This window comes from Myotis daubentonii, chromosome 1 (genome assembly GCF_963259705.1).
Source record: "Myotis daubentonii chromosome 1, mMyoDau2.1, whole genome shotgun sequence".
Classification (NCBI taxonomy): Eukaryota; Metazoa; Chordata; class Mammalia; order Chiroptera; family Vespertilionidae; genus Myotis; species Myotis daubentonii.
The window spans coordinates 76,642,631-76,659,122 of record NC_081840.1 but is presented as its reverse complement, the minus strand read 5'-3'; the positions used below and the strand labels follow the sequence as shown (position 1 = coordinate 76,659,122).

The 16,492-nt window shown below is 40.7% G+C and overlaps 2 protein-coding genes across 2 annotated transcripts; both read left to right on the top strand.

The window, feature by feature from the left end:
- The first annotated feature begins 4,537 nt into the window (after positions 1 to 4,537).
- Positions 4,538 to 5,494, top strand: LOC132224002 (olfactory receptor 10G2). Its single transcript, XM_059679085.1, has one exon. It carries the CDS (start codon positions 4,538 to 4,540, stop codon positions 5,492 to 5,494), a length of 957 nt encoding a protein of 318 aa, XP_059535068.1.
- A 7,912-nt stretch (positions 5,495 to 13,406) lies between these two features.
- Positions 13,407 to 14,354, top strand: LOC132227399 (olfactory receptor 10G2-like). Its single transcript, XM_059682476.1, has one exon. The coding sequence runs from the start codon at positions 13,407 to 13,409 to the stop codon at positions 14,352 to 14,354; it is 948 nt and encodes a 315-aa protein (XP_059538459.1).
- The last annotated feature ends 2,138 nt before the right edge of the window (positions 14,355 to 16,492 follow it).

The following is a 16,492-nucleotide window of genomic DNA, read 5'->3' as shown; positions in this document are numbered from 1 at the left end:
TGCATGTGTGTGTCTGTGTGTATGTGTGTGTGCATGTGTGTGTGTGCATGTGTGTGTGCGTGTGTGTGTGTGTGTGTGTGTGTGTGTGTGTGTGTGTGTGGTGTAGTGGTGATATTTGTGACAGTGCCGAAGAGATGGGAGAGGTTTTCTACCATCTAAATGTATCCCCCAACAGTCAATGAGGTTTTTTTAAATATCTAAAGGAATGCACTATATCTGTCTGTACATATGTATAGAGAAAGAAATGTGAAACAAGAAAGGAAACTATTAACATTAGTCACTTCAGAAGGTTGAGATTTAACGGAAATGGTGAGAATATTAACCATTTTTCTTTTACATCTCTGTTTCATTTGACCCGTCATTTTTTATGTAATAAAATGAGAATTTGAAAAAAAGGAAATGGAAGGAAGGAAAGAAGGAAGGAAGGAAGGAAGGAAGGAAGGAAGGAAGGAAGGAAGGAAAGAAAGAAAGAAAGAAAGAAAGAAAGAAAGAAAGAAAGAAAGAAAGAAAGAAAGAAAGAAAGAAAGAAAGAAAGAAAGAAAACTAGAAGGGAGGGAAGGAAGGAAGGAAGGAAGGAAGGAAGGAAGGAAGGAAGGAAGGAAGGAAGGAAGGAAGGAAGGAAGGAAGAAAGGAAGGAAGGAAGATTTCAAACTATTTCCCAATTTTCACCAAAAAAAACTTATGTCTTTGACACTTAGTTTTCCCAAGCTAATGTATGTACCCCTCACATACAGTATTTTTGCTAAAGGAATTTATATCTCTCATGATTCTTCTGGATTTACTCCATATAGCAGACACAGTACAGAACTTGGTTTTAACACAGATAATACTGCCATCTTGAGGCCAGATATAGCTTTGCAATGTTACACACATACACACACAAAGTGCTAAACATCCTATCTAATAAAAAGGTAATATGCAAATTGACCATCACTCCAACACACAAGATGGCTGCCCTCATGTGGTCAAAGCTGGCCACCCCCATGTGGACACAAGATGGCCACCCTTACATGGTCAGCAGGGGAGGGAAGTTGTGGGCAATCAGGCCTGCAGGGGCGGGCAGTTAGGGGCAATCAGACTGGCAGGGGAGCAGTTAGGCGAGCAGAGTGCTCTCACTAATTAGGTGACATCTGAACAGAAACTAGAAAGGATGATGGAGGACCCCTGATAAATATCTGGGGGGAGACAGTGATCAATTGAGACTTCACATCACCTCTAAGAAACTGGAAGCCATCCAAAACTACTAGTATACTGACAAGGTTATTCCCTGCAGCCCCCTTTCCAGGGACCTACTAGAAATGTTTGCTGCTGTTCTCTCTCAAGACAAAATAATAAAGATTTGGGTAGGGAAGATCTCATTAGGGAAATACTACTTTAGAATAGAATTTCCCCTGAGATTAGAATTTTTCTTCAACTCTCTTGACAATGTTTTTTTAATTATTATTTGGAGTAAGAGAGGCAACAGCTGATGAAAACAAATGTAAAATATGACTCAAGCAATATAGAAATCACACTCTTCGAAAAGCCCTGAAAGGCAGGTGCTCTCAGATATTCTGAACACTTGTTTCAGGTAAACTCCTGAAAGAATTCTAAAGCCTTTCCAAAACAGTCACAGGAGCCCTATGCAATCGGCTAACCTGAATCTCTGAAGGACATCTCTCTCTCTGCTGGATCATCCACTCAAGGACAGCCTGCCTCCTCCACGATTTTGCAGCTCTGTACATGTGAGTCTAAGAGGATGGAAAAGCAAGCTTGAAACCAGCTCTGTTCAGAATGAGGACATTAATTTTGAACCTTTAAATTTTTCTGTTATTTTATTCAAATATAAATTTAGCCAGTTCCTTTTCTCCATCTTCTCAATGGCTCTTTACCAAACTGCTAGAATTATGTTTCTTCTTTCCAAATGTAGGGAATTTCTTTTTTTGTGTGTTGAGAAAATAAATCTTATCACTATTTTATTTTCATTTTCTCTCTTCATCTCTCTCTGTCTCTCTCTCTCTCTCTCTCTCTCTCTCTCTCTCTCTCTCTCTCTCTGTCTCTCTCTCCCTCTCTCTCTCTCTCTCTCCCTTTTTTAGTGCACTGATAAAGGGCAAAGTTGGGCAGTGATAAAGTCATAGACGTTGTGAAGAAGAGCCTGGTAATTCTGTAAACACAGGCTAAATTGGTAACTTTTTCTGTCTCCAGTGAGAACACAAAGTGCCTTTCTTTCAGCAAGCTCATTTTTTAAAGCTTTTGGTAGAATGGCAAGAATATCCTCTTGTGGAAAGAGATAAAATATATCTAGGGTACCCCAAACTCTTACTCTGCCCTAGCTCTACCTGGATCTCTAACTAAATGAATGTGAAAGAAGGGAAATCTTTCCAGAAACAGATTGGGGCTGGGTCTTTTCCCAATGATAACTAGAAGTCCTTTGATCCTAGAATGTCTAACACACACTGGACCAGTCTTCATTCCTCATCTTTGGGAATCTCATAACATTCCCTAATGGCCCAGATCCCAAAGTTCACTGTAGAAATCAAAAGTTTAAAATAGCTGGATATGCTCACACCAAACTGGCCTAATTGGGGGGTGGGGGGTGGGGGGGAGGGCAGTGGACAGAGTGCACAGAACGCAGCCTATCTCATGATGCCATGGCTCCATTGAGTTCTCTAAAAAGTGCTCTTGGCGACTCCCAAACCCATCCTTATCTTCTCAATACCACTCTTTCACACTGTCCCCACAGCCTTTCCCTAGAGTTTCCAGGATAACTGCTTTTTAAACAAGTATGGTTTATCCTCTAATGTCAGTAGGCCCTTATTTGCAGATAGTTTTCATATTGAATTTTAACCTCATGCTGTTTTTATGTGCTTTCATATTTAAATTCCAACTATTTTTACATGGTTTTAGCAACATCAAATAGTCTAAAATTTGTAAATTCTTTGGCTACCCAAGGATAGATATTCTAAAATTATTTACATAGTGGACACAAGACTCTACCAGAAGGAGAAGGGGGAACAGCAGGGACTGTGGGGAGGAGACTGTTCTCTCCAAAAACCCACCTTCTGGATATCCACTCTGCTCACCTTGCTGCACCAGACTGCCCTCCTCTGCAACCCCTAAACACCTCCATCTTTTGCCTAGTCGGCCCATAAAGGTAACCTTGCCTCACACCCACCAACCATAACCCACCTCTGTTTCCTGGTCCTACCAAGTCAGGGCACTCAGAACTGAGAAGGTAAAGGAGCTTTCTTCCAACAGGGCACCTGGGAGAAGTGAGATCGGATGTATGCACAACAAGTGGGAAACATAAGACTGGCAAAGCAAATAAATTAAGGGAAGTTTTTGCACCATACATCAATATGCATTATGGAAATCCTTCAAATAATCCCCCAAGTAGTAGTTTTAACTGATTTGATATACAATTAATTTTATAAAATAATTCAGGAATATATAATTTGCCAAGTAGAAACACATTGATATTATATGTATGTATTGACAAAAATGTTACTTTCTTTAATTAGTGGTATTTTATGTCTAACCTTATCTTAACTCTTTCTGTCTCTTTTCTATACCCTCGCTAAAGAAATAAGAAATAGTCTTACCATTAATTTTCTTTTTTTAATTTTTATTTATTGATTTGAGAGAGAGGAAGGAGAGAGAGAGAGAGAGAGAGAGAGAGAGAGAGAGAGAGAGAGAGAGAGAGAGATTTTGTAGTGCCCTTTATTTATGCATGTATTGGTTGCTTCTTGGGTTTTCCCTAATTATGGACATTCTAACCAAGAATGATAGAAGGATGTTCTAAGATGTTACTTAAGAAATTTGGCATTAGCAATATAATGGGTTGCGTGCTCTGAAAAGTGTAAGCATGGTCCCTGGGGATCAAGAAAGCCTTTTAAAGGAAAAGTGATGAAGGGAGCATTATACAGGGGAAGGGACAGAGAAGGCAGCCTGTGCATGGGAGCATACTACTAGGAAAGCCTTTAGGTGTCCTAAGCATCTGAATAACAACAAGGAATTGTAAGGGGAATGGAAAATAAATAAAAGTGATGAGATACGGTGGTAAGGGCCAGATAATGAATATTTTTGCATTGTGAGGAGATGGGATTTTAGCTGAGCACAAAGAGGAGGCATTGCAATGATGGTAAATGGAGGGAGAAGTAGAGGTAGTAATTGTAGCATACACATTCCACACTGCTCAGCCTCAATGTTAGCCCCTCTTTGTTGAACCCTTTTTGGTTGGAGTATTAAGTTCTTCCCTATCAGTCACAAGTTACACTGTTCCTTGATCAGCCAAATACTGCTTCTCAGTATCTCCCAACAGATAAGTTTCCATCCATCTAAGAAACTAAACAGCCTCTGGATGGTTTTCTTAATAAGTAAACCAAAATAACTAAGGGCAACACCATCTCTTCTTTAAAAAACAAAGTTTTTAAATAGTATTCCATTTCTCTCACAACACATAGGCATATTCATCAGACAAAAGCATTCTTATCACCTTCGTGTGTTGTATTTCCCTTGTCTGACTTCACCATTCATCTTAGCAGAATACAGAAAGAACATGAGAAAGACCAAAAACACATCCCTGGACACCGTGGTCACAGATTTCATTCTCCTGGGCTTACCTCACCCCCAAAATCTGAGGATCCTCCTCTTCCTGGTCTTCTTCATCATTTACATCCTCACTCAGTTGGGGAACCTGCTCATTCTGCTCACTGTGTGGGCTGACCCAAAGCTCCATGCTCGCCCCATGTACGTGCTTCTGGGTGTGCTCTCATTCCTGGACATGTGGCTCTCCTCAGTCATTGTTCCTCGTCTAATGTTGGACTTTACTCCTGCCAACAAGGCAATACCGTTTGGTGGTTGTGTGGCTCAGTTGTATTTCTTTCATTTCCTGGGCAGCACCCAGTGCTTCCTCTACACCTTGATGGCCTACGACAGGTACCTGGCAATATGCCGGCCTCTGCGCTACCCCATGCTCATGAATAGTAAGTTATGCACCATTCTTGTGGCTGGAGCTTGGCTGGCTGGCTCCATCCATGGATCTATCCAAGCCACCTTGACTTTCCGCCTGCCCTACTGTGGGCCCAACCAGGTGGATTACTTTATCTGTGACATCCCTGCAGTATTGAGACTGGCCTGTGCTGACACAACTGTCAATGAGCTTGTGACCTTTGTGGACATTGGGGTAGTGGCTGCCAGTTGCTTCATGCTGATTCTGCTCTCCTATGCCAACATAGTCCATGCCATCCTGAAGATAAGCACTGCTGATGGGCGACAGCGGGCCTTCTCCACCTGTGGCTCCCATCTAACTGTGGTCACAGTCTACTATGTCCCCTGTATTTTCATCTACCTCAGGCCAGGCTCCAAGAGTCCCCTGGATGGGGCAGTGGCTGTGTTTTACACTGTTGTCACTCCATTTCTGAACCCCCTCATCTATACACTGAGGAACCAGGAAGTGAAGTCTGCTCTGAAGAGAATAGCAGGAGGTCGAGGGGCTGCAAGTGAAAATAAGTAACCAAAGGCTCAGGAACCACCTACATCACTGTCACGACCACTCTTTTGAGCTACTGCAGCATGTGGCAAACATTCAATAAACTGTTAATGAATTAAACTCAATTTAATTCTATTTAGAAGAAACTTCTGAACTCTTTGGATTCATAATCTTTTCATCTCATTAAACTGGTTCAAAATGTTTTACATTATTTGTTTAGAAATATGAATATTTTACTTCTACCACCTCTATTTTGTTGTATAAGAAAATGCCTTATCAAAGCTTGAATAGAATGAGAATGTGTTAACCTTTTCAGAATTATATTATGCCAGAAAATGCAAAAGAAGAAAAAATGACATAATGTTTGGCCTAGCCCTTTTTTCATTATTTCTGTCCCTAAACCCTAGATTTCTATAAATTCTGTTTCTTTGTTTGTGAATGGCATAAACATTTAAAAGCACTTAAACCTGAAAATACTGGATCATTTATATTTCCCTCCTGTCCCTCACTCTTCCCATGAGCTCAGACATTAAAATCTGTCTCCTTACTTTTAGAAGGTCTCTCTTAATTCCTAAATAATCTTTTGTCCTTTTTCTTCCTCATCCACACCACAGTCAAAAGTATCCTTCTGAAACATACAATTTGTAGGACTCTCCAGTGAATGTAAAATGAAGCCAGTCTCCTTAATCTGGAATTTAAAGTCCAAAAAATATCTGGACCCAACAAACCTTGTTTCCCAAGACATCTCTACTCTCCTTTCCCTCTCCCATCCTCACTGTTTTACTACCATTCCTTGAGCATGCCCAATACTTGCCCGCCAAGCTCTCTCCTCTATGTGGAATACACTTCCCATCCAAATCAATATTGTCTAACTTTTTAGGGACTTTTCTTAAGAGTGTCAAACTATGCCTTCATAATTTCTTTTTAAAAAACTTTTAATGAAGATCTTGGCCTTTATATTTCTTTCAACTGATTTCCTTCAATGCCCTGAACCCCAGAGTACACATGCAAGTAACGCTTAAGGCATATGGATGGTTCTGATTTCCCAAAAGAAAATATATGGCACACTCAAAACAAGATAATTTGAGGAGGGTTTCTATTTACAAAGATGTGGGAGTAAGGGACTCACACAAAAAAAATTTGAGTAATCTGGGGCTTAGTGACATTCAAACTATTTACCACCCCTAGACCAGATAAGACAAAGGTGGGGGAAATTAGGAGAGCCAGCAGAAAAAGGGTCGCATAACTTTCCTAAGTCCTCTCCTCCAGAGAAATGACACACTTATATACAGGCCTATAGATGTCTAGGTTTTCCTGAGCTACATGTGTAACAGTGAACAATTACCCCTGAGATAGGGTATACTCTTGTTGATGAGAGTATCTTCTACCACCACTCTCTCGGTTATTTTTTCCAGGAACTAGATCTAAAGAGAACTTAACTTCCATGGTGAGAACATGCTCCAGACATCTGAGTATCAGTATGGCTCTGGAAACTCCACAGACACCACAAGGACTAGAAAATAACTGGACAAGGATGTTCTATCTTGCTCACGCTGAGGAGAACAGAGAGCACCAAAAGTCTCAAGGCAAAGGACACTAAAGTTGGATTCATTCCTACATACCCAAGGGAACAGGTGGAGAGATGTTCAAACATCAGAGCTCAGGAAGCTTCACCATAAACATAGTAGATCATTGAATTAGATACACTCCAAATTCCTCCTAATCTTGAGAACCTACCTTCTTTTATGCTGTGAGATTTTAGCTGAGCACCTGTGGAGCCAGGGTTGAACTTAGAAGTTTCCGATTCCTGATACTTTACACAGCTACTGCTCTTTGAATGTGACAACTGAGCTGACTCCCCAGTCACAGTAATTCCAAATACCTTGGTTCCTACCCTCTAATAATGACTTGCTCTAGCTCTAGCACCCAGGTGGAAATGGGAAAAGGTCAGCTAGAGGAGAGAAATTCTATTGGCAGACATATAAAGAGAGGTGTTGCTCCTTCTTGAAAATCTCTGTGGTTGAAAAACATGTAGTTTTAAAAACTTAAAATTTTAGGGGGAAATAGGTATTAAAACAAGATCAGAATGAACCTACATAAGTCCTTATGAATATTCCTCATAGTCATTTAATTAAATACAAGGATAGCATGCTGAGTAAAGAAAATATCAATAACTTACTTGTCTTCAAATTTAAGATAGTTGATATTCTATAGTTTATTTCCATTTACCATTCACTATTTGCTAGAACTCTTTTAGAATCTATCTCCCTACTCATCTCAATGAGGTGCTTGAATTTTTATTTTTTAATAGCACATAAGTCATTTGCTTCAGTGTTAAATTCTCCATTCAAATGCTCAGTATCATTCTGCTTTTATATCTTGGAGTCTCCCATTATGAACCCAGATATTTTTGAGTAATTTGAAAATTAAGATTTTTTAGATAGTCCAGCCAGTGTGGCTCAGTTGTTGAGCATCAACCTATGAAACAGGAAGTCACGATTCAATTCCCAGTGAGGGCACATGCCAGGGTTGTGGGCTCAATACCCAGTGCGGGGCATGCAGGGGACAGATGACCAATGACTCTCATCATTGATGTTTCTGTCTCTCTCTCCCTCCCCATTCTGCTCTGAAATCAATAAAAATATATTTTTAAAAAATATTCTTTGGATAACTTGACTTGTAGTCTTGTAATTATCTGACCCTTACTCAGCTCATGACTCATTCATATTATAAAATTTTAAAAATTTTTATTGAATTTATTGGGGAGACATTGGTTAATAAAATTATATGTTTCAAGTGTATAACTCTAAAATACATCATCTGTATATTATATTATGCATTCACCATCCAAAAGTCAAGTGTCCTTCCATATACTATAAAATTATAGTAAGCACATGACATCAGCGTTGTTTTTATAGATCTCAGTTTTCTTGCTCCTAAGACAATGAAGTCCAGTTCTGAGGGTCAAGTTTATTTCTCCTATACTTGCATGAGTTCAGGGATCTTTTATTCAGGTATGCACTCCAGAAACTGAAAGAGAGCCTAGCACATATTAGGTGCTCAATAAATTTTTTTTTGCATGAAAAACATTCACTTTACCTTAATTTCCTAGCTCCTACCACTAAGTCCCTCTTATTCTATTTATCCCAAAAGGATGAACCAAAATTAACTGGTAGAAAAACACAAACATCCAAAACTAAAGGGGAAAATATATAGAAATAAGTATATGTACTAAGATGTAGAGAAAGCAGAATTCACACATAAGGGGAAAAATCTGTATTTCCCTCTACATATAGAATATATAGGCTATAATGCTTAACTAACATCAAAGACTTTTGGGTAGCATACAAGAATTACAATTCAGAAAAAGAAAATCTTTAAACTGAATACCAAGTTTTACTCTTCTTCATGTTCATTGTCCAGTACTTTTATGGGAATTCCCTGTTGGCCATGTCTTTCCCACCCCCACCCTCTACCTCATTGCATGACCTCAGTCTTCTGTTCCATAGAGAGAAGTTCTCCTCAATCTTCCCTTCACTCCTTAAGTCCACAGATGCTGCACTCACCAAACTGCTCCAACTTTGGAGCACAAAAAATTTAAATAATATCAAACTAATTCCTCCAAGAAATACAAAAATAAGGACAGATTTTTTCAGAATTAAATGGAATCTTAATATCGCAAGCCGAGGCATTTCCCTTTACTTCACAAGTTTTAGAGCCCTCCAGGGATAAATGAACAAGTTTATGACTTGCCATTGCATAAACTAAAGTACTCACCAAGGGGTCCTTCCTTTGAATAATGAGCTTTCTCTAAAAACAAATTCTATCTTCCATCCTTAGGACCACAGGATAATAGGATGAGGAGAGGAAAGAGAAGAAAGAGAGAGAGCAGGCCCTGGCCAGTGTTGCTCAGTTGTTAAGAGTGTCAGCCTGCACACTAAAGGGTCTTAGATTCGTTTCCCACTCAAGAACATGGACTTGTATTGCAGGTTCAGTCCCCGGCCCAGTCGGAATGTATTCAGTCTAAAAATCAATGGAAAAAGTATCCTCTGGTGAAGATTAACAACAACAAAAGAGAGAGCAGTTCAACCATCCTTCTAGAAATCCAAGGATCAGAAATACTAGAATTAACTTTCAGAGTCCTCTGCTACATTATTCTAAACAAGTTTTTAATTAGAGGTATAAGCAGTCATACACTCAGAACATAACAGAACTTCTCAAGCCCACCCATGCTTGTATATTTGCCAGGGAAGACAGAAAAGTATTGGAAATGACATGCAGCAGCTGGAGTCAAAGCAAAGTCACCATTGCATGCAGTGACTTTCAGACTTGAGGCCAAGAACTGTAAGCTATTGTAAGAAAGTACAAACAAAACCCAGCACACAACTGATTCCAGATAAGTTTGTGAGGGAGAAAATCACCCCATAATTTTAGATGGGACCATTCTCACCTGTATGGTCCAAGTTGTCTACCAAACCTGCCACACCACAACAAAGAGAGCAAGTATTGAAGGAGTACTCCAAGTATTTGAAACCATCCTCTGTCTCTACTGCAATGAGAACAATGGAGTCCTCAAGATTAAACTGGAGGTGACTAAATTTTACTCAACTTACCTAAATTTAGGGTTGTTTATATCAATACTAGAGGCCCGGTGCACAAAATTTGTGCACTGGGGGGGGGGGTGTCCCTCAGCTCGTCCTGCACCGTCTGGCAGTCTGGGATCCCTGTCACAGTTCAGGACCCCTCGCTCCTCACCACCCGCCTGCTCACTGCTCCTTAGCACTGCTGTGGAGGTGGAAGAGGCTCCCTCCACCACTGCTGTGCTCACCAGCAGTGATCCCGGCTTCTGGCTGAGCAGCATTCCCCCCCTGTGAGGGCACTGACCTTGGGAGCTGGGGGGGGGGGGGGGGGAAGCCGGGGGCAGGTGGGCACGGGCGGCAGCTCCTGCATTGAGCGTCTGACCCCTGGTGGTCAATGCACATCATAGCAACCGACCGGTGGTTCCGGTCATTCCACAGTAACGATCGCTTAGGCTTTTATTATATAGATTCAGAGAGATCAAAACATGGAGGGGAAGATTAGCTCAATTATTGAAAATTAAGTACATTTTCAATGTATTTCCGGAGATAATGTGGGTAAATATGTGATCCCACAACATTTCAAAGAAAGGAATCACAAAAAGTGGAGGTCATTCAGCAAGATCATGCTGTTCCTCATGGGGTGCTTTCTAGACATGTAGGAATGATCCCTGCTGGCTGTCAGAACAAAATATAATGAGGATCAAGGGAATGAATGTCTCATGGGGAAATGTTTCAGGGTAGAACTCTCAAGAGGTACATAGTTTTCTATAAATCTCTTGACAATTTTTTTTTTTTTTAGAAAAGACTCTATCAAAGGCGATACAGCCAATAACATAATTGATGTAAAATTCAAGCCACTGAGGTAGAGAAGTCGCAATCTATAAAGAGCCTCCAAGGGCAAGGGGCCTGATAGATTATTAAAATAGTCAATGTGTCCATCGCCTGGACGATTTTAATTACACTCTAAAGCAGAGATCCAGCATCATCACAAGCCTAGGAGATGAGCTGAAAGACACTTTCTTCGCCCATTGTGCTATTCTACCTGAGAAAGAACAGTCTCCTCCAGGTTTTGCTGCCATGTCCATGTGAGTCCAAGAAGGGAAGCATTCCTAAAGCCCCATCAATTCACAATAGGAGGAAAGACTTAATTTCTAGACTTTAAAAGGTTCAGAAACTTTGTCAAAAATTGTATTTAGTCTATGTCTTTCCCCCATCTTCTTCCTTACCTCATTGAGCCTCTATTCACAGAGTCAATAAGTTAGGCATATTAATTTTTAATTAAATTGGCCTTTCTCCAGAGTTGAGAACTTTCTTCTTTGAATTGAATTTTAAACATTTATTTTTTCTTTTCCCAATTTGAGGGAGGAAATAGAGCCAAGAGCAAAAACTTAATTTCCAGTTCAATATAAGTGCAAATATAAATGATGCATCAGATTCAGCATTACTGTGCAAACTCAAGTATGGCATACTTCACCCTTCTTTTCCCAGTGATGACCACACTTAGTCAACTTACTTGAAGGTTAAATAATAATGAAGAGTATATATGTTTGAGGTTAGTGTTTGTAAAAGGGTATATTTAGTGATAGATCTATCAATGTTCATATCTCTGTTTAATTAAAGTTTAATCTAAATATATTTTAATTTTTGTTGTTTCTTAAAAATTATAAGATGGTTTAGTTTAAGGAACAAGTAAAAATACAAAAGAAACTGCTAATAAGAATATTTCTTTTGGAACAAACTATTCATCAAAAGTAGTTTTCAAATAACATCTGACTCAGATGTTTAATACCTTTAAAGCGTTTCTAAGAATCTAATCTGTTGGAAGGCAAATAAGATATTAAAATAACAGCATGCTAAAGGTCAAATCCAATACTAATCAATGCTATTATAATCCAAAACATCAAAACTATTAAATGACTTTGGTGAATCAATAAATTTAAGTAACATTCTAGAGCAGAGGTCCTCAAACGTTTTAAACAGAGGGCCAGTTCACTGTCCCGCAGACATTCCACACACGCGCACTGCGGGCCCGGGACGAGTCGGCTGCTAAGCAGGACAGGCAGCGGCGGCAAAAACACCTGGCGGGCCAGATAAATGTTTTCGGCGGGCCGCATGTGGCCCGCGGGCCGTAGTTTGAGGACCCCTGTTCTAGAGCAAATGAAAAGCAAAGTTCACTTTGTTTACACTGGGAATAGACTCAATTGCTGAAATACATGTGACATAAAGCATGAGAAATGTGATCACAGAGGGAAACAGGATGCAGAATTAATGGGAACTGGCAAAATCCAGTCAATCAATCAGTTAGTAAATATTTATTTATTAACTTACTATTGCCAAGTACTAAGGCAGGTGCTGCAGAAACATTAAACAAAAAAAAACAAAATAGACTATGGTTTTGTTCTAAAGGAGTTTGTAACCTAGTAGAAGAAACCAATGAGCATTTAAGCAAATAGCTCTTATTACATGATACTGCAATTGCCTTTTATAATATAAACTCTTATCTCCCAGAAGACTGTTTTCTAAAGAAAAACTCTTCCCAAAGCAGATGGCAGCCAAAGTGAATCCTGAGGAATGAGGCTGTTAGGATGAATAAGGAAACTCCAGAAAGAGTAGGTCCAGAAAGAAGGAGGGTGTGGTGCTCTGAGGGAACCAAAGGAAAAAAGACTAGAAATATGCTAGGGTTAAATCACAAAGATTCTTGTATATCATCAAAGGAGACATTTTAAGGATAAGTCAGAGGCCAACAATAGGGATGGTAATTGTGGAGTAATTGTTCTGCACTGCTCCGTAACACCAGAACCCACTTCTCTATGATTCCCTTTTGGGCATAGACCCATCAAATGCATTAACACTATTATTATTAACTAGAGGCCCAATGCACAAAAATTCATGCAATAGTAAGCCTTCCTCCCCCTGGCTGCCAGCACCAGCATTCCTCTGGGACCCAGGCTGCTTCCCTTCTCTGGCCACCCCCAGGCACTCGGGACCCAGGCTGGCTTCCCTCCAGCCCCGGCTTTGTCAGGAAGGATGTCCAGAATGACGTCCGGAAGACATCCAGTCAAATTAGCATATTACCCTTTTTTTATTATAGATAGTGCCTTGGCTTTCAACACTTGTTGTAGTGTTTCCCATAGAAGGTGCATTTCAGGGCAGCTAGAAAGTAAGCAGCCTCTGAGGATTTGTCTTGCCAAGCAAACTTAGGTGATTAGTAGCAAATGCTTTCCACTTAAAATATAGAAATCCTTTGTTTACCTCCTAGACTCTGGTCATCAGACAAAAAGCATTCTTACCACCTCCTTGTGTTGTATTTCCCTTGTCTGACTTCACCATTCATCTTAGCAGAATACAGAAAGAACATGGAAAACACCGAAAACACATCTCTGGACACCGTGGTCACAGATTTCATTCTCCTGGGCTTACCTCACCCCCAAAATCTGAGGATCCTCCTCTTCCTGGTCTTCTTCATCATTTACATCCTCACTCAGTTGGGGAACCTGCTCATTCTGCTCACTGTGTGGGCTGACCCAAAGCTCCATGCTCGCCCCATGTACATTCTCCTGGGTGTGCTCTCATTCCTGGACATGTGGCTCTCCTCAGTCATTGTTCCTCGAATTATTCTAAATTTCACTCCCTGCAGCAAGACCATCCCATTTGGTGGTTGTGTGGCTCAGTTGTATGCCTTTCATTTCCTGGGCAGCACCCAGTGCTTCCTCTACACCTTGATGGCCTACGACAGGTACCTGGCAATATGCCGGCCTCTGCGCTACCCCATGCTCATGAATAGTAAGTTATGCACCATTCTTGTGGCTGGAGCTTGGCTGGCTGGCTCCATCCATGGATCTATCCAAGCCACCTTGACTTTCCGCCTGCCCTACTGTGGGCCCAACCAAGTGGATTATTTTTTCTGTGACATCCCCGCAGTATTGAGACTGGCCTGTGCTGACACAACTGTCAATGAGCTTGTGACCTTTGTGGACATTGGGGTAGTGGCTGCCAGTTGCTTCATGCTGATTCTGCTCTCCTATGCCAACATAGTCCATGCCATCCTGAAGATAAGCACTGCTGATGGGCGACGGCGGGCCTTCTCCACCTGTGGCTCCCATCTAACTATGGTCACAGTCTACTATGTCCCCTGTATTTTCATCTACCTCAGGCCAGGCTCCAAGAGTCCCCTGGATGGGGCAGTGGCTGTGTTTTACACTGTTATCACTCCATTTCTGAACCCCCTCATCTATACACTGAGGAACCAGGAAGTGAAGTCTGCTCTGAAGAGAATAGCAGGAGGTCGAGGGGGCTGCAAGTGAAAACAAGTAGCCAAAGGCTCAGGAACTACCTCCATCTTCGTTGCTACCACTCTTTTCAGCTACTGCTGCATGTGGCAAACATTCAACAAATAGATGTTAATTTCAGCTTAATTGAATGTAAATCTGCTATGAAGAGCTTCTGGTGCTATGTGTAACCTCAATATATTGGCCAGAATTGTTTTACACTTTTCTAACCCATCTCTCAGAAGAAAGCACATTCTACACAAATAAATATGAGGAATAAATGCTCTATCTAGGAGGAGAGGGGGTTATTTCAGGCAAATTTAGGGGAAACAAGCATAATGCCAACCCATCCCGCTTCATTCCTAATTTCCCAAGCCGCTAGGCATTCAGGATTTCTTTGCTTAGGTCAAAGTTATCCTTCCAAGCACTTGGTGCGAATCTCTGTGGATTGTCTGTGTTTCCTTCCAGCCTTCTCTATCCTCCATGCAATAATTCACCAACTTCTGTTCACTCCGTCTCAGGAATGTCTCTCTGGCTTCCTAAGTGATCCTTTTGTTATCCCCATCCTCATCCATACCGCTACCAGATTTTCCTTTTTGAAACATAGGACTCAATGTGTCATTTCCTCTTTGTGAATATTCACTGCCTCTCCACTGCATATAGATAAAGCCAGACTTCTTAGCTTCGAATTCAAAGTCCTCCACAATCATATCCCAACACACCTTATCTCTCTTTCCTACTGGCTCCATCAATTTACCTGCCATTCTTTAAACGTTCTTCTTACTTTGGGGCCTCTGAGCCTTTGCTTAAGATATTCCTATATCAGAAATACTCCTCATATTGTTAAATTGATGTTTTGTGCTTCCTTCATGACCCATGAAAAATTCTTATTCCTACAAGTTTTCTTTGATTTTTCCCAGTCAGAACTGATCACTTTCTCCCTGTACTCCTCTAGTCCTTTGAATTTTATAACAGCACTTATCATAGGCTGGCCTGTACTGTAGTTTAGATCAGAGTCCCTGGAGACCAGAAAGATTGTTTTATTAGTGTTTGTGTTGTAGCCCCCTTTTCCTTAATATCTACTTGTAGGCACTGTGGTACAGATGGCTAATTGCCCACCAAAATCCACTCTCTTCATCTTCCCTAGTCAGAGAGCTGTAGCTAGAATGTGGCTGCTCCACTTTGGACTTTTCCTGGTCCCTCTTGCAGGCAAGGGTATTTATGTATCTAAGTTCTCCCAACATGAATATGAGGAGAGTTTATGTATATGTGATACTTCCAGACCTGGCCCTCAAAACTGGCCCAGAAACTTTCCTGTGTTCTTTACCTGCTCTGAGGTGGAGTGGCATATGACAGGAAGCCAGATCCATTAGCAGTACTCTGTAACCAAGTGGAGATGGGTCATCTGCCAAGTTGGAACACTCACCTCAGAATTTTAAGAGAGAGGAACATAAGCCTCTAACTTCTTTAATCCAGGGTTTTGTTATTGGGTTACTTTGTTATAGCAGCTTCACCGCATCCTAATTAATATTTCATTCAATCGACAATTTTCAAAAAATTAAAACAGCACCAGGAAAGCCCTGCCCAGGTGGCTCATTTGGTTGGAGTGTCATCCATATACCAAAGGTTGAGGGTTTGATTCCAGGTCAGGGCACATACCTAGGTTATGAATTCAATGCCCAGTTGGGGCACATATAGGAGACAACTGATCCATGTTTTTCTCTCTCCCTCTCCACCTTCCTCTCTCTCAAAAATCAATTTTTTAAAAAACACATATCCTTAGGTGAGAATTTAAAAAAAAAAAAAAACAGCACTAGGAAAGTCTTTTGAACTACATTTGAATTATCCAAAGCATCCAGGAAAGCTTTTGGTCAATTATCATAATGCCAAACATCAAAAATCTGGACACCATCTAGCTAGTCATTCATTGAGCCAATCAATCAATCATGCAATGTCCTTCTAACTAGGCCAGAATGAGGTAAATAGCCTTGACTTATCCCTGTAACCTGTCCAGGTCTTACCTGAAGGAACATTTAAAAGAAATTGGAAACAGAGAACTCAAGTACAGGACAGTGTTAAGAGCAAGTATCAATAGCTCCTTCCAGAAAATGAAGGACCAGGTAAATGTGTTCATTTATTGACAATTTTTTTTCACTCAGCAGTGTATTTCATGT